This window comes from Eurytemora carolleeae, unplaced genomic scaffold (genome assembly GCF_000591075.1).
Source record: "Eurytemora carolleeae unplaced genomic scaffold, Eaff_2.0 scaffold163, whole genome shotgun sequence".
NCBI lineage: Eukaryota > Metazoa > Arthropoda > Copepoda > Calanoida > Temoridae > Eurytemora > Eurytemora carolleeae.
The window spans coordinates 345,627-363,309 of NW_019396644.1; the positions used below are offsets into that span (position 1 = coordinate 345,627).

At 33.4% G+C, this 17,683-nt stretch overlaps 2 protein-coding genes across 2 annotated transcripts; both read right to left on the reverse strand.

Moving 5' to 3' along the window:
- Positions 1 to 469: 469 nt before the first annotated feature.
- On the reverse strand, positions 470 to 10,889 carry LOC111706809 (sodium-dependent phosphate transport protein 2A). Its single transcript, XM_023479751.1, has 11 exons — positions 10,831 to 10,889; positions 10,243 to 10,317; positions 9,254 to 9,349; positions 8,181 to 8,241; positions 5,341 to 5,418; positions 4,934 to 5,018; positions 4,443 to 4,665; positions 3,864 to 3,991; positions 1,581 to 1,756; positions 1,222 to 1,294; positions 470 to 900 (listed from the first exon to the last, which is right to left on the reverse strand). The coding sequence occupies exons 1-11, from the start codon at positions 10,855 to 10,857 to the stop codon at positions 687 to 689; spliced, it is 1,236 nt and encodes a 411-aa protein (XP_023335519.1). The 5' UTR covers positions 10,858 to 10,889; the 3' UTR covers positions 470 to 686.
- A 533-nt stretch (positions 10,890 to 11,422) lies between these two features.
- On the reverse strand, positions 11,423 to 16,850 carry LOC111706806 (sodium-dependent phosphate transport protein 2A). Its single transcript, XM_023479748.1, has 6 exons — positions 16,769 to 16,850; positions 15,420 to 15,544; positions 13,490 to 13,552; positions 13,014 to 13,092; positions 11,637 to 11,709; positions 11,423 to 11,443 (listed from the first exon to the last, which is right to left on the reverse strand). The coding sequence occupies exons 1-6, from the start codon at positions 16,813 to 16,815 to the stop codon at positions 11,423 to 11,425; spliced, it is 408 nt and encodes a 135-aa protein (XP_023335516.1). The 5' UTR covers positions 16,816 to 16,850.
- Between the last annotated feature and the right edge of the window lie 833 nt (positions 16,851 to 17,683).

Genomic DNA, 17,683 nt, shown 5'->3' on the forward strand with positions numbered 1-17,683 from the left:
GTTAGTTAAGAAGCAAATGACATATTTTGTGGAAAGATCACGGTTTTACAAGAACGAATAATTTATATGTTGAAGGTTTCGATGATTACGTAATAACTGAAATGATAAATATGTTATGTAATGAGTAATGATCAATGTCGCCTATTTGTGCATAATTTTGCTATTTTTCTTTTTTCTTTTAAAAAGCTATCAGGCCTATTCAGGGGTGGACCAGTGAAATCTATGGATTTCAGCGGGTTTTCAGGCCCCAACGGGTGCTGAGCCCCCCCCCCCTGGACAAATTCCTGAATACGCCCCTGAAAGCTATATATTCAAAAATTTACTTAAACAAATTTAAACTACGCCATTTATATATGTATTTCTATCTTTGTGTGTGAATAAATGTTTATAATATAAAAATATCCCAAGGAATTGTACAGTAACTTAACATCGACAAACTGATGGGGAAATCATGGATCGGTAACAGTAGTCAAAAGTAAAATAATTATATTTTTTTCAAACAACTTACAATTATGTACAGTGTACATCAAAAATTTCGTTATACAAATGCTAACTGCTAATACATAACTAAGAGCTCCAACGCTATTATCCGAGTGGGTATATAGATAGGTATATACTGATAAATTTGTACAGGCTCAAACTATCACAACAATCTTTGTACTTTATAAATTCCATTTTTTTAAGTTTCATACAACTTCATAATTTTCAAACCCTTCATTGTCTTTGGTCATTTTTTTCAGACTGGTCGAAGCTTCCTTCTCCATTTTGCCTTCTTTCTCCTTCCCCCCTTCCTTCTCTTCTCCCTTCTTTCCTTCCTCTGTATTTTCCTCTTCATTTTCTCCAGTATTACTTGTAGGACTTACAGTTGAAGGCTTACAACATCTACACCAACCACACAATCTTTAAATATAAGGATAAAGATAATAATGATAATAACAAATAATGATAATGATACTAGTGAATAAAGATAATGATAACTATACTAATGAATAAAGATAATGATAATATGATACTAATGAATAAAGATAATGATAATATGATACTAATGAAAAAAGATATTGATAATAATACTAATGAATAAAGATAATGATAATATGATACTAATGAATAAAGATAATGATAATAACACTAATGAATAAAGATAATGATAATATGATACTAATGAATAAAGATAATGATAATGATACTAATGAATAAAGATAATGATAATGATATTGATACCTGGTAATAATTTTGTCATATGGCTCCAAGGAATGCAGAAAAAGTGGCAAAAAGTCCCAATTTTTTAGAAATCCTAAGAAAACAGTATTGAGATATTGATTTTGTGCTTTACGCGCAATAATTAAGCGCATATATTAAGGCAGAGATCCCACGATCTATATATTTTTTAATATTTGCTTTTTCTGTTGGTTTTGCTCCAACAAACGCTAAGACAAATGAAAGATCAATTTAATTTTCTGACACCTCACAAATTGACCTTGGGGAAGGTTTATTTTCGATTTTTGAAATTCTAAAGTTCACCAATTAAAAAGAAAAATCTCCGAAACGTTCTTAAAATCTGGTATTGACAAGGAACCCACCTGGGAGAATTGAAGGTTTATGGTTCTGAACTAAGTTGATGATGATAGCGAGGATGATGATGATGGCGATGGGAAGGAGGATGATGTACATGGCGAGGGGCCCGGCCAGGGAGATTGCAAAAATTATTATGGGGAAGAGAAAAAACATCCCGATCAGATAAACCAGAGAAATCCATCTAATATTAGTAAACTCTACAAAAAGCACGCACAAAGGGAGTTTTCTTAAAGGGAGCGACTGGCTAGACACGGTAGTAGAGCTGAGAATGCAGTATCATAAAGAAAAGTGTTAGGATTCATTTGATTTACCAATAAGATGTTTTTACATTGTACAATTTTTAAATAAGAGTGTAACGTCGTTTTAATATTTCACCAGTTGCTTCAGTCAGGAGATAAAAAACGGTTTTTTACAATTATTTTCTTATTATGTAGTTTACTGTAGAATTATTGCTAGCAGATTTATCGACCGAAACAACTGGTGAAATATTACAAGCGACTTTTATGCTCTTATTTAAAACTTGTAACCGTAAAAATGTCTCATCAAATAAATCCTAAAGTTGTTCTCTATAGTACTGTATTCTCAGCACAACTACAATGTCTAGCCATGGTCACTCCACTTAAACCGAGTACGAAAGAGTAGTTTTTGTTACGGTGTTGAGTATACTTTTTGGTCTGATTTTAAACAATCAAGGATTTGAGGCTTTATGAGAGTAATTGTATTTATTGCAATATGTATGTAAAATGTTCACCCTGAGAAAGTGTGTAAGCATGAATGTTGTTCATCGTTTAGTTATTTTGAATTCTTTATTTTTGAATATATATTTTTATGTATATGTACGATTCACTATAGTACCAATTTAAAACTACGTCTGAGTAAAAACAAGAACGATATTCTTGTTTTTACTATCTGAAAATTTATAACTATAAAAGTTACTTGGCAATTTATGCTGAAGACAAAAATAAATTTTTAGAATTAGATTTTTCCTGTTAGAAAAACAATTGCATCTTCCCGATTGTGCCACAGATAAAGATTTTTAAAGTACTTATTTGTAACTCAAAAATGCCTCACTTGAAATGGAGGGTCACTTGAAATTGTGTTGACCCTTGTACTGTACCTGTACTGTACTGTACTATCTCCAAGGGTACGGGCTCTAGTATACCTGTAATGTACTGTACTATCTCCAAGGGTACGGGCTCTAGTATACCTGAACTGTACAGTATTATCTCCAAGGATACGAGCTCTAATATACCTGTACTGTACTGTACTATCTCCAAGGGTACGGGCTCTAGTATACCTGAACTGTACAGTATTATCTCCAAGGATACGGGCTCTAGTATACCTGTACTGTACAGTATTATCTCCAAAGGTACGGGCTCTATAATACCTGTACTGTACAGTATTATCTCCAAGGGTACGAGCTCTAATATACCTGTACTGTACTGTACTATCTCCAAGGGTACGGGCTCTAGTATACCTGTACTATACAGTATTATCTCCAAGGATACGGTCTCTAGTATACCTGTACTGTACAGTATTATCTCCAAAGATACGGGCTCTATAATACCTGTACTGTACAGTATTATCTCCAAGGGTACGGACTCTAATATACCTGTACTGTACAGTATTATCTCCAAAGGTACGAGCTCTAATATACCTTTACTGTACTGTACTATCTCCAAGGGTACGGGCTCTAGTATACCTGTACTGTGCAGTATTATCTCCAAGGATACGGGCTCTAGTATACCTGTACTGTACAGTATTATCTCCAAGGATACGGGCTCTAGTATACCTGTACTGTGCAGTATTATCTCCAAGTGTACGGGCTCTAGTATACCTGTACTGTAAAGCATTATCTCCAAGGATACGGGCTCTAGTATACCTGTACTGTAAAGCATTATCTCCAAGGATACGGGCTCTAGCATACCTGTACTGTACAGTATTATCTCCAAGGATACGGGCTCTAGTATACCTGTACTATACAGTATTATCTCCAAGTGTACGGGCTCTAGTATACCTGTACTGTAAAGTATTATCTCCAAGGGTACGGGCTCTAGTATACCTGTACTGTGCAGAATTATCTCCAAGTGTACGGGCTCTAGTATACCTGTACTGTGCAGTATTATCTCCAAGGGTACGGTCTCTAGTATACCTGTACTGTGCAGTATTATCTTCAAGGGGTACGGGCTCTAGTATACCTGTACTGTGCAGTATTATCTCCAAGTGTACGGTCTCTAGTATACCTGTACTGTACAGTATTATCTCCAAGGGTACGGGCTCTAGTATACCTGTACTGTGCAGTATTATCTCCAAGGGTACGGGCTAGAGATATCGGCCATCTCAGAACTGGTATTGGATAGAACAGTATTATACCAATTAAATTAAACATCAAGTGAACCAATGCTATCTGAATCGCCTGTAAACAATGAATAATTAATATCATAAAAGGATTTATATTTGACGCTGCTATAACTGATGCATCCATATCTCGGGAATATGTCAAGAAAACATTTTTAGGGAATTATAAAGTTTAAAATCTAAACAAAGAACAAAGACAACAATTAGCTAAAAATTGTATCACAGAAAATTAAGAATTAAACTCATTATGTTTACGTTTTAAACACTGAAAATATCGGTTCATTTGAAGTACCGACCTGACTTTTAGGCAACATGAGAGAATGTTTTGTACAGGGTACATACAGCCTATGGACGGCAAAATGACGCATCCCCTACTGGGGAGATTAATGTGCTCTATTTCACGAAAATGAAATATGAGACACTTGAACAATAAAATGGATTATTTGAAATAAAAGATTTATAATTTTTAAAAAATCTTTATTTTGACTAATTCTATAAAAAATACTTACATCAGCAACATTTTCCCCGCCTGCCGCGATACTGGCGATGAGAGATGTCGTCGTTGTTCCAATATTAGATCCCAGGGTGAGGGGGTACGCCCTCTCTAAGCTGATGAGCCCCGCCCCTGCCAGGGGTGTTAGGGTGGAGGTAAATACTGAACTGGATTGTACAAGTACAGTAATTACAGCTCCGACAAACATGTACATGTAGCCGGTCAACCAACCCAGGCCTCTGAAATACAGGCTTGTACAGTAATGGTGCAGCACAGTTTATTATGTACAATATAGTACAGATTAGTGCTTTCAGTACAGTAGTTGCGCAATATAATACTAGAACAGTAAGATAGTAACTAAACATCACAATCAACAAAGTAATACATTTCTGTTACCCGCTATTTGGTAACAGACAGACAGAAAAGCAAATTATATATATAGATGTAACATAAATAGGATATAACTGAATTACAAAAGAAGGTAAATAAAATTATTGTTTTGTTTACCGAATAGGAATATCTGTATTTATTGTTCGTTCTATAAATCCTTTTACTCTGGTTCCCAGCAAAGAATTCAGAGATTTCACCATTCCTAGAAAACAAAAATAAAATGTAGATAATTAACAAACAATTATTCTCATATTTTAAATTAGTTCTCAAGAATTAAACAGGTTGCATTCAGTTTACTACAGTGATACCAATAAAGCTGTGGAATAGGAAGACGACAAGCTTGTGTTTAATTGCTGTTATTATAAAGTTTTACCACTAGCCTCAACAGCTTCCTATTGGACAGTTTTATAGATACAACTGGTACGTATACTTTTGTATGTTTGGGTAAAAAAGCTGAATGGTTGAGCATGGAAAAAAATGTCATTTTATTCCAAAGGGTATTTTACAAAATACCCCTCGTTTACCTAATAGACACCCTGAGAGCATACCCAAGGCCAATGCTAGTAGTAAGATCCCCATATATTTGTCTCCAATATCAGATCCTAGAATACAGAACTATAGATGTTATAGGATTCCTATATATTTGTCTCCAATATCAGATCCTAGAATACAGAACTATAGATGTTATAGGATTCCTATATATCTGTCTCCAATATCAGATGCTAGAATACAGAGCTATAGAAGTTATAGGATTCCAATATATCTGTCTCAAATATCAGATCCTAGAATACAGAGCTATAAAACTAGGATCCCTATATATTTGTCTCCAATATCAGATCCTAGAATACAGAACTATAGATGTTATAGGATTCCTATATATCTGTCTCAAATATCAGATGCTAGAATACAGAGCTATAGAAGTTATAGGATTCCAATATATCTGTCTCAAATATCAGATCCTAGAATACAGAGCTATAAAACTAGGATCCCTATATATTTGTCTCCAATATCAGATCCTAGAATACAGAACTATAGATGTTATAGGATTCCTATATATCTGTCTCAAATATCAGATGCTAGAATACAGAGCTATAGGACTAGGATCCCTATATATTTGTCTCCAATATCAGATCCTAGAGTACAGAATTATAGATGTTATAGGATTCCTATATATCTGTCTCAAATATGAGATGCTAGAATACAGAGCTATAGGACTAGGATCCCTATGTATTTGTCTCCAATATCAGATCCTAGAATACAGAACTATAGTTGTTTAGGATTCCTATATATCTGTCTCAAATATCAAATGCTAGAATACAGAGCTGTAGGACTAGAATCCCCATATATTTGTCTCCAATATCAGATCCTAGAATACAGAGCTATAGGACTAGGATCCCTATATATTTGTCTCCGATATCAGATCCTAGAATACAGAGCTATAGGAGTAGGATCTCTATATATTTGTCTCCAAAATCAGATCCTAGAATACGGAGCTATAAAAGTTATAGGATTCCTATATATCTGTCTCAAATATCAGATCCTATAAAACAAAGCTAAGAGGGGACATCCATCATCTTCTCTTCAAAAATTATTTATTATTTTTTATTGTGGTTTCTCTGTTCAGAAAGGAAATTGCAAAAGGAAAATAACCGTTTATGTAAAAAAGAGCAAACACTAAAAATCCAAAAAAAATGGAATTGAGCGGAGAGTGCGTAAAATAAAAAAGAATGAACGCTACAAAAATAACGGCGACTTTCGTTAATTTTCTGCTTAAAATTGAATGAAACTTACAGAATTTAGAAAATGAATTATTGCGTGTACACTTAAACTCAAGGCGATATTTTATTTATATGTAAAAAATAATCGTCAGCATAAACTGTCGACCGTTACGCCGTTAATATAATTAAGATCTTTAACTAACGGTAACATTAAGAAAGAACTAAAAAATCCTTCATGGCTATTGTCGCATGAATTTGACATTGACATACAATTTTTGCGCGAAATTTACGCAGAAAAAAATTGCACAGCGATTTTGTCATTCCGCTGAAAATCCTATACAATAAAGGTGTCCACCATTTATTCTGTTTTTTTAGGGCCGTAGCTAGGGGGGTGCAAGGGGTCAGGTGCACCCCACTAGCTAGGGGGGTGCAAGGGGTCAGGTGCACCCCACTAGCTAGGGGGGTGCAAGGGGTCAGGTGCACCCCACTAGCTAGGGGGGTGCAAGGGGTCAGGTGCACCCCACTAGCTAGGGGGGTGCAAGGGGTCAGGTGCACCCTCCTAGCTAGGGGGGTGCAAGGGGTCAGGTTCACCCCACTTTCTCCTAAAATGGGTGTGCAACGAAGAATTTGCACCCTCCTTTTGAATTACAGTAATAACCAGAAAACTCCGGAATAGGAAGACGGCTTTTAGAATCAAGGTATAATTTTAAAAAGTCTAATGGACAAGAAACACAAGAATTGTTCAATTGAAACAGACCCATTTCATCAAATTATTGATTTAATAAGCGTCTAGTGAAACTTTTTTCTCTGTAATAACATCAAGTACGCGCAAATATTGCTATTATGTCGTCTTCCTTTTCCATTGTTTTCTGGTTATTACTGTAGTTTCTTGGTAAAATCTTCTCTTGAAAAATTGAGATGTTATTAATTAAATTTTTCAAATTTTTCCCGAGGTAATTGATTGTCTGATCGAGCAGATTTTTGTTCTTTCGCATAAGTCGATATACATACATACAATGTAACATAATATGTTCCAGTATTTATCAAAAATTCAGTTCTTTAAATTTTGCCGTAACATTGCCTCAGTTTCAAAGTTTCAATATTTTGTCCAGACAATTCTAAATCAGCGTGAACGTGAGCAGTAATATCAACATTATCAATATTTTCTTTTATCCAATACTGAGCTAAAAAAAAATAATGAAAATTTTCAAAACATCAAATTCAGGAAAAATCGAATTTTCACCGTCGCATTAAGTTCAAGCTAAAAATACTAGTTTTAGCTATTATATTAGTTTTCAAATTAAAATTACAAAATTTTTTATTACGTTTCACTTGGTGATCCTGATCCCATACTACAACACCCCTCTTTGCAACCCCCTAGGGAATATCCTGGCCACGGGCCTGCTGTTTGCACCCCTGCCCCCTAGGAAATATCCTGACTACGGGCCTGCTGTTTGCACCCCGGCCCCTTAGGAAATATCCTGACTACGGATCTGCTGTTTGCACCCCGGTCCCCTAGAAAATATCCTGGCTACGGGCCTGCTGTTTGCAACCCGGCCCCCTAGGAAATATCCTGGCTACGGGCCTGCTGTTTGCACCCCGGCCCCCTAGGAAATATCCTGGCTACGGGCCTGCTGTTTGTTTACCTTGTGGGCCTAGAAAGGCAAATAGATAGGGACACCTCTCCAACATTGTCTCGTTCTCACCCTATACATAGATCTAATATTCATCTCAACGTCAAAACTTTTTTTTTGATTATTTGGCGCCAAACAACAATTACGAAAAATACAAAATAAAACATGGAAATCGCTTCAAAGCGAGGTTTGATAAATGACTAAAAGAAATCAAAAAGACTTATTTAAAAAACAAAGAAACTATAAATTATAGTTGCTGGGTTTGCTGCGCCTAGAAAAGACTGGGGCCAAAAGTCTTTTCAACTTTTTTCTATGCTATTTTTTTATTTATAGTTGCTATAGCTTAAGATTCATTTTTTTCTTTTCTATTTTTTAACACTTTAAATTAGTATTTACTACTTTCTACAAATTCCATTTTTTGTGTTTTCTTTTTAACCATGACTTTTAACATAGAGAATAGAATATATATTAGAGGGGAATTTACTAGAAAAAAGTGTAAAACGGCCATTTTGTTGTACTGTTTCCATACTGCAGGTGTACTTCACATATTTATGCTATATAACCTTTTGGGCCCTGGAATATCATTTTAAAGAAAATCTAAAATTATTGTTAAAAGAAAACCAAATTATAAAATAGGCTGGTTTCATAATTGACCAATGATCATTTCACATAAACTCTATGCCTTCCACTTTACAAACGATGATTTTCCGTTATAACTATAAATCAAATGATGTTTTTTATTCACCTAATTCATTATAAAGTTTATTTAACAGTTTAAAAAATTCGAAGTTGAAATGAATAGTCTAGGGAACATACTGTATTAATGTACTCTACTGCATATAATTTGTGAACATTTACATGATTTGTACACTTTGAACTCCCTTTCAGGCTGAAAGGGACTGAAAAAATTCATACCGAGAGATTCTTTTAATTCCTCTCTATATATTCTATTCTCTATGCTTTTTAACCATGACTTTTTGTCTTTTCTTCTTTCTAGGCATTCTCTCTTTCCTACTTTTTAAATTTAATTTGATATTTTAACTTTTTTATGATTCTACCCCTTAACATGAACACTATATGTTTACCTTGCAATTTAGTTTAAGTATTGTTGTTACATTTGCATATTCCGGGTCATTAGCAGCCCAAGCTTCTAGTACATGCTTATCCAGCTGGATTATTGACTAAAACAGGATTAGAATATTGTACAGTGGTCAGCATAGATATCAATACAGTGTCAAGTTGTTTGTCCGATCATAACTCAAGATTCTCTGAACCGGTTTGCCTCAAATCTTGATTGGGGAACTCGAGAGAACCACAGGAACATTCTTAGCTTGGTTGCAAGATTATAAATTGAGCATGGGTCCCCTTTTCAATAGCTAAAATCGTAATTTACGGTGGGAGTAACTATTGAGTATCTTGGGCAACTCTAAGTTCCCAGGCTAGTTGAAATATATGCTGGCTACGGGTACGTCTATAAAGTGTATCAATGTGTAGTGTCAAACATTATAGAAATCCAACGTATAGAAATCGCTAGGTATAGCAACAAGGCGTATTAACCGGGAGAATTTTTTTATTTTTGATAGGTTGCGTATTTGTTGGTAAATTATCTGTTTAATACTACAAACTTTTTTTAAATTGCATATGTATGAATTTTCGTTTAAATTTGACACAGTTTTATATCAATTTCTCGAGACAGGAACATCAGATAAATGTCTTAAATGTAAAGATCAACTCCTGACATTGTCAAGTTTTATTCTATACCCCCTTTCATTTTTCCTTTACAGTCCTTTTAATTGGTATTCAGATAAAAAACACTCACCATGAACGATTTTATATGGTTCAATAAAAATATAAAGTATTTAGCAAATTATAAATAGGAATTGAGTTTTTGCCAAAAGCTTAAATTTCCTGATCCCTATACCTTCGCAACCTGATGATGTAATCCTTTGATGTTTAAAACTTAGACCATATGATCTAACAGAATTATATAGTTAGAAATATCAAAGATCTACGACATCGGGTTGCAAAGATGATTAAAAAATTAGAGTTTGTGACAAAAACTCATTTCCATTACCTTTGTAAAAGGACCGGTCACTTTCTTAAGAAAGTCTGGACTTGATGTTTCACCGCCGAGGCTGCTGCTGTTTCCCTAGAAATAAATAATTTGCGTCTTCATCTTTTTCCATTTTCAAAATTTCAAGTCTGAATCTGATGGTTAACGATTAATTCAGAGTGGCGGAAAACGTCATCTCAAATGACCCGTAATGTCTTTTTTCTATTTTAAAGAATGTTCAATTCTGTTAATTCCTTCCCGAGGTTAAAAAGTATGAATTATAGATATAAAAGCTAGGATAAACTCGACAGTTTTGATTAAACGATTGATTAAAGTGTACCACTGGGAATCGGGAAATTAACTCTTGAAATGGATGAACACTTCTTCACAAAAGTTCCACTGTTTTGCTTGTATCGGCTGATAATTGATAATATGATTCGTCTGTATCACGTGACCAGAACTTTCACCAATTGTAGTGCAGAATACTAGTCACGTGAAACAGATGGAGATACCTTAAGGATTGAGCCAAAAAAAAATAGTGATTTAAAAAGTCGTGAAAATGTGAACATTTAAAAATATTAAAATAATTCAAGAAAATTTAATTTTTACCTTTGAGGATGCTATGTGATCCACCATCTTGGAAGTTATATATTCAAGAAAACCAGAGATCACCTGATGCAAAATAAATAATAATATAAATGTATATTAACTAGGCTTTAAGGGCGCTTTGCGCGCGTCCCCTTTCCTGTAAAGCGTAGCTTTTAACTTTATGTTACTCTGAAAGTCGGCCATCTTAAATCATTTTCATGTTTTGTAAGGTACTGCATCTGTGCAGAGGTATCACATAAAATTTGGGCCTGATTAGTGCAGTCGTTTTAAGTTTATCGGTTACAAAACAAACAGACTGACAAGCTCAGTATAAATATAGGTTCATCGTTAAATAGTTTTAAAATCAATTTTTTAGTTTACAGACCGGAACAAATCGATTCAATAGGGTTATTATAAGATTAAATCAGAGCGCATAGCCGAAACCTGAGGTTTTCATAGGAATGCCTAATATTTTCGTATGAGTGGGACAGGGGTGTAAGCATAGCAACTATGGTCTATGGTGCTGATATTTAGCATGTGAACTCAAAAATATGCATTACAATGCAACTGCAAAATTCAGTTTTAATTCGAGCAAAAATGTATAATTTTAAGTTCACATTCTCAAATAACCGTCCTACGAGCATGTTAAATTATATTTAAGCACTGTTTAAATTTTCCCGAGAGTAATAAGTTTATAATAATAATAATAATAATAATAATGATAATAATAATAATAATAATGATAATAATAATAACAATAATAATAATAATAATAATAATAATAATTCGATTTTTTCAATGCTTAAAGATGACTTCTGATAATTTACCTGGGAAAAAGACACAATTGTGTTTGTAACTGAAGTTCCAATATTTGAGCCCATAATCATAGGTATAGCAGTGCTAAATAATAATAGTCATATCACTGTAGCATTTACTGAACCGTATCAGTTTCAAAACAAAATTAAGAAAAGTGCAGTACTATAAACCTTGCTAAGTACAGCAGTTACGAAATGATAATAAAGTATAGCAGTACTGAACAGTGTTAGGTATAGCAGTACTGAACAGTGTTAGGTATAGCAGTACTGAACAGTGTTGGGTATAGCAGTACTAAAAAAAAAGAACAGTAGATATAGCAGTGATAAATAGTAATAGTAATAACAGTACTAACTAATAATAGGAAAAACAGTACTAAGTCATAATAGGAATAACAGTACTAAATAATAATAGTAATCACAGTACTAAATAATAATAGGAATAACAGTACTAAATAATAATACAGTACTAAATAATAATAGGAATAACAGTACTAAATAATAATAGGAATAACAGTACTAAATAATAATAGGGATAACAGTACTCAGTACTAAATAATAATAGGGATAACAGTCTTAAATAATAAAAGCAGGAATAACAGTACTAAATAATAATAGGAATAACAGTAATAAATAATAATAGGAATAACAGTACTAAATAATAATAATAGAAATAACAGTAATAAATATTAATAAGAATAACAGTACTAAATAATAATAGGAATAACAGTACTAAATAATAATTATAAAAAAAATAATAAACCAACTTAATATTATGGAGCAGCTACACTGACCTGACAGGAGCAGCGCCTGCGGATACTAAGCCAACTAGATATTATGGAGCAGCTACTGACGTGACAGGAGCAGCGCCTGCGGATACTAAGCCAACCAAATATTATGGAGCAGCTACTGACCTGACAGGAGCAGCGCCTGCGGATACTAAGCCAACTAAATATTATGGAGCAGCTACTGACGTGACAGGAGCAGCGCCTGCTGATACTAAACCAACCAAATATTATGGAGCAGCTACTGACCTGACAGGAGCAGCGCCTTCTGATACTAAACCAACCAAATATAATGGAGCAGCTACTGACCTGACAGGAGCAGCGTCTGCTGATACTAAACCAACCAAATAAAATGGAGCAGCTACTGCCTGACAGGAGCAGTGCCTGTGGATACTAAGCCAACTAAATATTATGGAGCAGCTACTGACCTGACAGGAGCAGCGCCTTCTGATACTAAACCAACCAAATATAATGGAGCATCTACTGCCTGACAGACGCAGCGCCTGCGGATACTAAGCCAACTAAATATTATGGAGCAGCTACTGACCTGACAGGAGCAGTGCCTGCGGATACTAAACCAACCAAATATTATGGAGCAGCTACTGACCTGACAGGAGCAGCGCCTGCGGATACTAAACCAACAATGATGGAGGTGGAGGTGGATGAGGATTGAACAAGAACAGTCACTGAATGAAAAAAATCAGCTTCAAAGGCGCGACTGGGATATTCTGTTAGGAAAAGCAGAAAATTTTTGTTAATGTAAAAAAAAAATTTCATTAAAATCTTAAAATTTAAATATATTAAAATCCCCCCTTGCCCCCCCCCCCATTTAGAAAATTCAAATTGTCTAGGTGTGGTTACGATGAAAACAACTTTAGATTTCAATTTTTGATTTCTACCAAGCGTTTAAACAGCATGGACAGTGACACACATAAACTTGTCAATTAACAGCTTCTCTATGTTTTCTTGTATTAATCTTGTAATTTGAAAAAAACATATTAGATGTCAAAAGTCGTCTTCATTGTATTTTTATAATCTTCTAAAAAGAAAGAAAACTGTATTTTAATAAATTTTAAAATGTACCTAGGACTCCAATCATAACACCTACGATTGGGTTCTGCAGTAGTTCAGATTTCGTGAACAATCCTATAAAAATCAGATATTTTTGTGAACAATCCTATAAAAATCAAATATTTTTGTGAACAATCCTATAAAATCAAATATTTTTGTAAACAATCCTATAAAAATCAGATATTTCTGTGAACAATCCTATAAAAATCAAATATTTTTGTGAACAATCTCGTAAAAATCAGATATTTTTGTGAACAATCCTATAAAAATCAGACATTTTTTTGAACAATCCTATAAAAATCAAATATTTTTGTGAACAATCTCGTAAAAATCAGATATTTTTGTGAACAATCCTATAAAAATCAGATATTTTTGTGAACAATCCTATAAAAATCAGATATTTTTCTGAACAATCCTATAAAAATCAAATATTTTTGTGAACAATCCTACAAAAATCAGATATTTTTGTGAAAAATCCTATAAAAATCAGACATTTTTCTGAACAATCCAATAAAATTCAGATATTTTTGTGAACAATCTCGTAAAAATCAGATATTTTTGTGAACAATCCTATAAAACTCAGATATTTTTGTGAACAATCCTATAAAAATCAGACATTTTTCTGAACAATCCAATAAAAATCAGATATTTTAGTGAACAATCCTATAAAAATCAGATATTTTTGTGAACAATCCTATAAAAATCAGATATTTTTGTGAACAATCCTATAAAAATCAGATATTTTTGTGAACAATCCTATAAAAATCAAATATTTTTGTGAACAATCCTATAAAAATCAAATATTTTTGTGAACAATCCTATAAAAACAATGGAGAACAGTTAGAATTTAACCCTAAGACTACAAAAACGACGACGTCGGATAAATATCGGAAAAGGTTTAACAGATTTATGAAGAGGACATATCTTTTCTGAAATAGAAATCCAAGAAAATAATGTGGGAGTTATCAGAATTAACACTGTTTGGCAAGAAAACAAGCTTCCACTGTAAGAATTAAATAAAGATTTCAAGGGTTCCGTTGTGATTCTGATATACCCCCTTGTTAGTTAACAACAGTCCCTTTAGGTGATAATCGTCAAAAATTATGTTTTACCCACCTTTTTTAAATACTTACCTCCGATATTTTTTTTAAATACTTACCTCCGATATTTTTTAAATACTTACCTCCGATATTTTTTAAATACTTACCTCTAATATTTATTAAATACTTACCTCCGATATTTTTTAAATACTTACCTCCATTAAATACTTACCTCCGATATTTTTTAAATACTTACCTCTAATATTTATTAAATACTTACCTCCAATATTTTTTAAATACTTACCTCCGATATTTTTTACATACTTACCTCCGATATTTTTTAAATACTTACCTCCAATATTTTTAAATACTTACCTCCGATATTTTTTAAATACTTACCTCCGAAATTTTTTAAATACTTACCTCCGAAATTTTTAAATACTTTCCTCCGATAATTTTTAAATACTTACCTCCGATATTTTTTAAATACTAACCTCCGATATTTTTTAAATACTTACCTCCGAAATTTTTTAAATACTTACCTCCGATATTTTTTAAATACTTACCTCCGATATTTTTTAAATACTTACCTCTGATATTTTTTAAATACTTACCTTCAATATTTTTTAAATACTTACCTCCAATATTTTTTAAATACTTACCTCCGATATTTTTTAAATACTTACTTCCGATATTTTTTAAATACTTACCTCCGATATTTTTTAAATACTTACCTCCGATAATTTTTAAATACTTACCTCCGATATTTTTTAAATACTAACCTCCGATATTTTTTAAATACTTACCTCCGATATTTTTTAAATACTTACCTCCGATATTTTTTAAATACTTTTCTCTGATATTTATTAAATACTTACCTCCGATTTTTTTAAAATACTTACCTCCGATATTTTTGCCTCCGAGGACTCTAAATGAATCTGAGAGGAAGGAGAGGGAACAAATAAAAAAATAAAGAAATCCAAGAAGAAAAATAAGTTTAAGAGCCCCAAGCCCTCCAACTCTCAACCTAGAAAATAAAAAAATCGTCAAACTAAAATCAAACTAATCTTCAATTCGCCCCCATCTTCAGTTTCTTAATTGTTGCTCGGCAACCGGACGCGAAGTGCCCTAAAGCCCGGTTATATATAAAATCTTTTGTTCATAACATTTTACAAAATTCTTGAAACCAAGTTACCAGATTGGTTTTTAATCTGAGTTGTGCAGCCTTCATTGTATTGCTTACTAACAATAATGCAATGAACTAGAAATATTCAAGAATTTTCTGGAAAACATAAGTATTTTCAAACAAGGTAAAGAGACAGGGTGTCCCACATCATTTCGGATCGTTTATGGCTTTCCGGGACTAATCAGAAAATTTAAAAAGAATAAATGATTAAAAAAAATTATATAAGCAGGTTTTCGAGTATTATGGGCGTATTTCTCATGACAGGACAACATTTGCATTTTTTATTAAAACAGGCATTTGGGAAATTCCCCAGATACTCAGGCATTTGGGAAATTCCCCAAATTCCTATGGGTATTTGAGGGTAGTATATTTTTAAGAATTTGGAAATTTCTCAAATGACTGGGTATTTGAGAAATTTCTCAAATGTCTGGGTATTTGGGGAGTTTCCCTAAAACCTAGGCATTTGGAAAATTCTCCAAATGTCTGGGTATTTGGGAAATTCCTCAATTGTTTGGGTATTTGGGGAATTTCCCAAATGCCTGCAGGGTATCTTGGAAGTTTCCAGTCATTTGAGAAATTTCCAAAATCTAAAAAATAAACCACCCTCAAATATCTGTAGGTATTTGGGAAATTTCTCAGATACCCAGGCATTTGGGAAATTCCCCAAATTCCTATTGGTATTCGAGGGTCGTATAATTTTAAGATTTTGGAAATTTCTCAAATGAAATCTGGAATGTTTCCCAAAAACCTAGGCATTTCAGAAATTCCCCAAATGCCTCGGTATTTGGGAAATTCCTGAAATGTCTGGGTATTTTTGGGAATTTCCCAAATGCCTGGGTATCTTGGAAATTTACAGTCATTTGAGAAATTTCCAAAATCTTAAAAATATACCGTTCTGAAATATCTGTAGGTTTTTGGGAAATTTCCCAGATACCCAGGCATTTGGGAAATTTATCAAATCCCTGGGTTTTTGAGAAATTCCTATTTTTGACATTTTTGATGATTGCTGTCACTCCCTCAATTCTTCATATATTAATTTTGTAATCTTTGAAAAATTATACTAACGTTTTAATGTATTTAGAATTCCGCAAACTTTGTAAGACCGACGTCATATTTTTCTAAATTATTAATATTATGTTTAAACACTAAAACTTTTAAAACTTTTGATTTTAAATCAAAGAAGAAGAAAATTTTGCGGATTTTTGAAAAGAAATTCGCGGATTTTCAAGAATTTAAATTTTTTTACAAAATTAAAAACCTTTAAAGCACTTTTTTCTAATTTTTATCATTCATAAACCTTCCCTGTGGTCACGTGATGTCCCATAAAAAATTTGGGCCCGATCGGTTCAGCCGTTTTGACGTTTATTGGATACAAACAAACAAATTTACATGTACATAGATATATCAGCAAAATTTTTTTCTTCTTTGTTTTAAAATGTAAACAAAAAGAACATGTTCACAATTTAAATAGAAGATAGGCGCGAAGCACCCTAAAAACCTAGTAGATTGAAATTTTTAGTTGTTGTTAAACAAATAACAATAGCAAATTAAATAAGATTTTCGAACTATTTAGTTCTGAAGATGTGTCACAACTAGAAATGTCTAATCATTTCAAATTAAATTTTTTAAGTGGATAAAAGCTTAATTAAAATCTTATGTAATTTTTCTTGCGCGCATGCGCGCTTCACTACTCAGGGTGTATAGTAAACTGTGTTCATGCGCTACTGTATTATGCCTCGTTTATGTCTCCAGGCTTGGACATTATTGGGCCCAGTTCTACCGCCCTCTCTGGAGTGCGTAAAACGCAGTAAAACTGTGTTACGCTTTCCGCTCTCATGATCAAGCCTTCCCTTTTTGGAGCTTGAACTGGGCGCGCTGTTTCAGGGTCCAGGGGGGGGGGTCGTGAGGGGTACCCTAGACTCCTGGCATGGTCCCCCTCCCCTTTCCTCCCGTTTCACTCTTAAAACTGAAAAACAAAAA

What these genes read in the sequence shown, in the direction of transcription:
- LOC111706809 (XM_023479751.1), bottom strand. Translation starts at nt 10,857, where the DNA reads ATGGTGGATCACATAGCATCCTCAAAG. An exon ending in TAAACCTTCAATTCTCCCAG is followed by an intron (nt 1,295 to 1,580) that starts GTGGGTTCCTTG and finishes CTGTTTTCTTAG; the next exon opens with GATTTCTAAAAAATTGGGAC. An exon ending in TATGACAAAATTATTACCAG is followed by an intron (nt 901 to 1,221) that starts GTATCAATATCA and finishes TTATATTTAAAG; the next exon opens with ATTGTGTGGTTGGTGTAGAT.
- LOC111706806 (XM_023479748.1), bottom strand. Translation starts at nt 16,815, where the DNA reads ATGACGTCGGTCTTACAAAGTTTGCGGAATTCTAAATACATTAAAAC. An exon ending in TGTTATGATTGGAGTCCTAG is followed by an intron (nt 13,093 to 13,489) that starts GTACATTTTAAA and finishes TTTTTCATTCAG; the next exon opens with TGACTGTTCTTGTTCAATCC. An exon ending in CAATTGTGTCTTTTTCCCAG is followed by an intron (nt 11,444 to 11,636) that starts GTAAATTATCAG and finishes ACATGCTCGTAG; the next exon opens with GACGGTTATTTGAGAATGTG.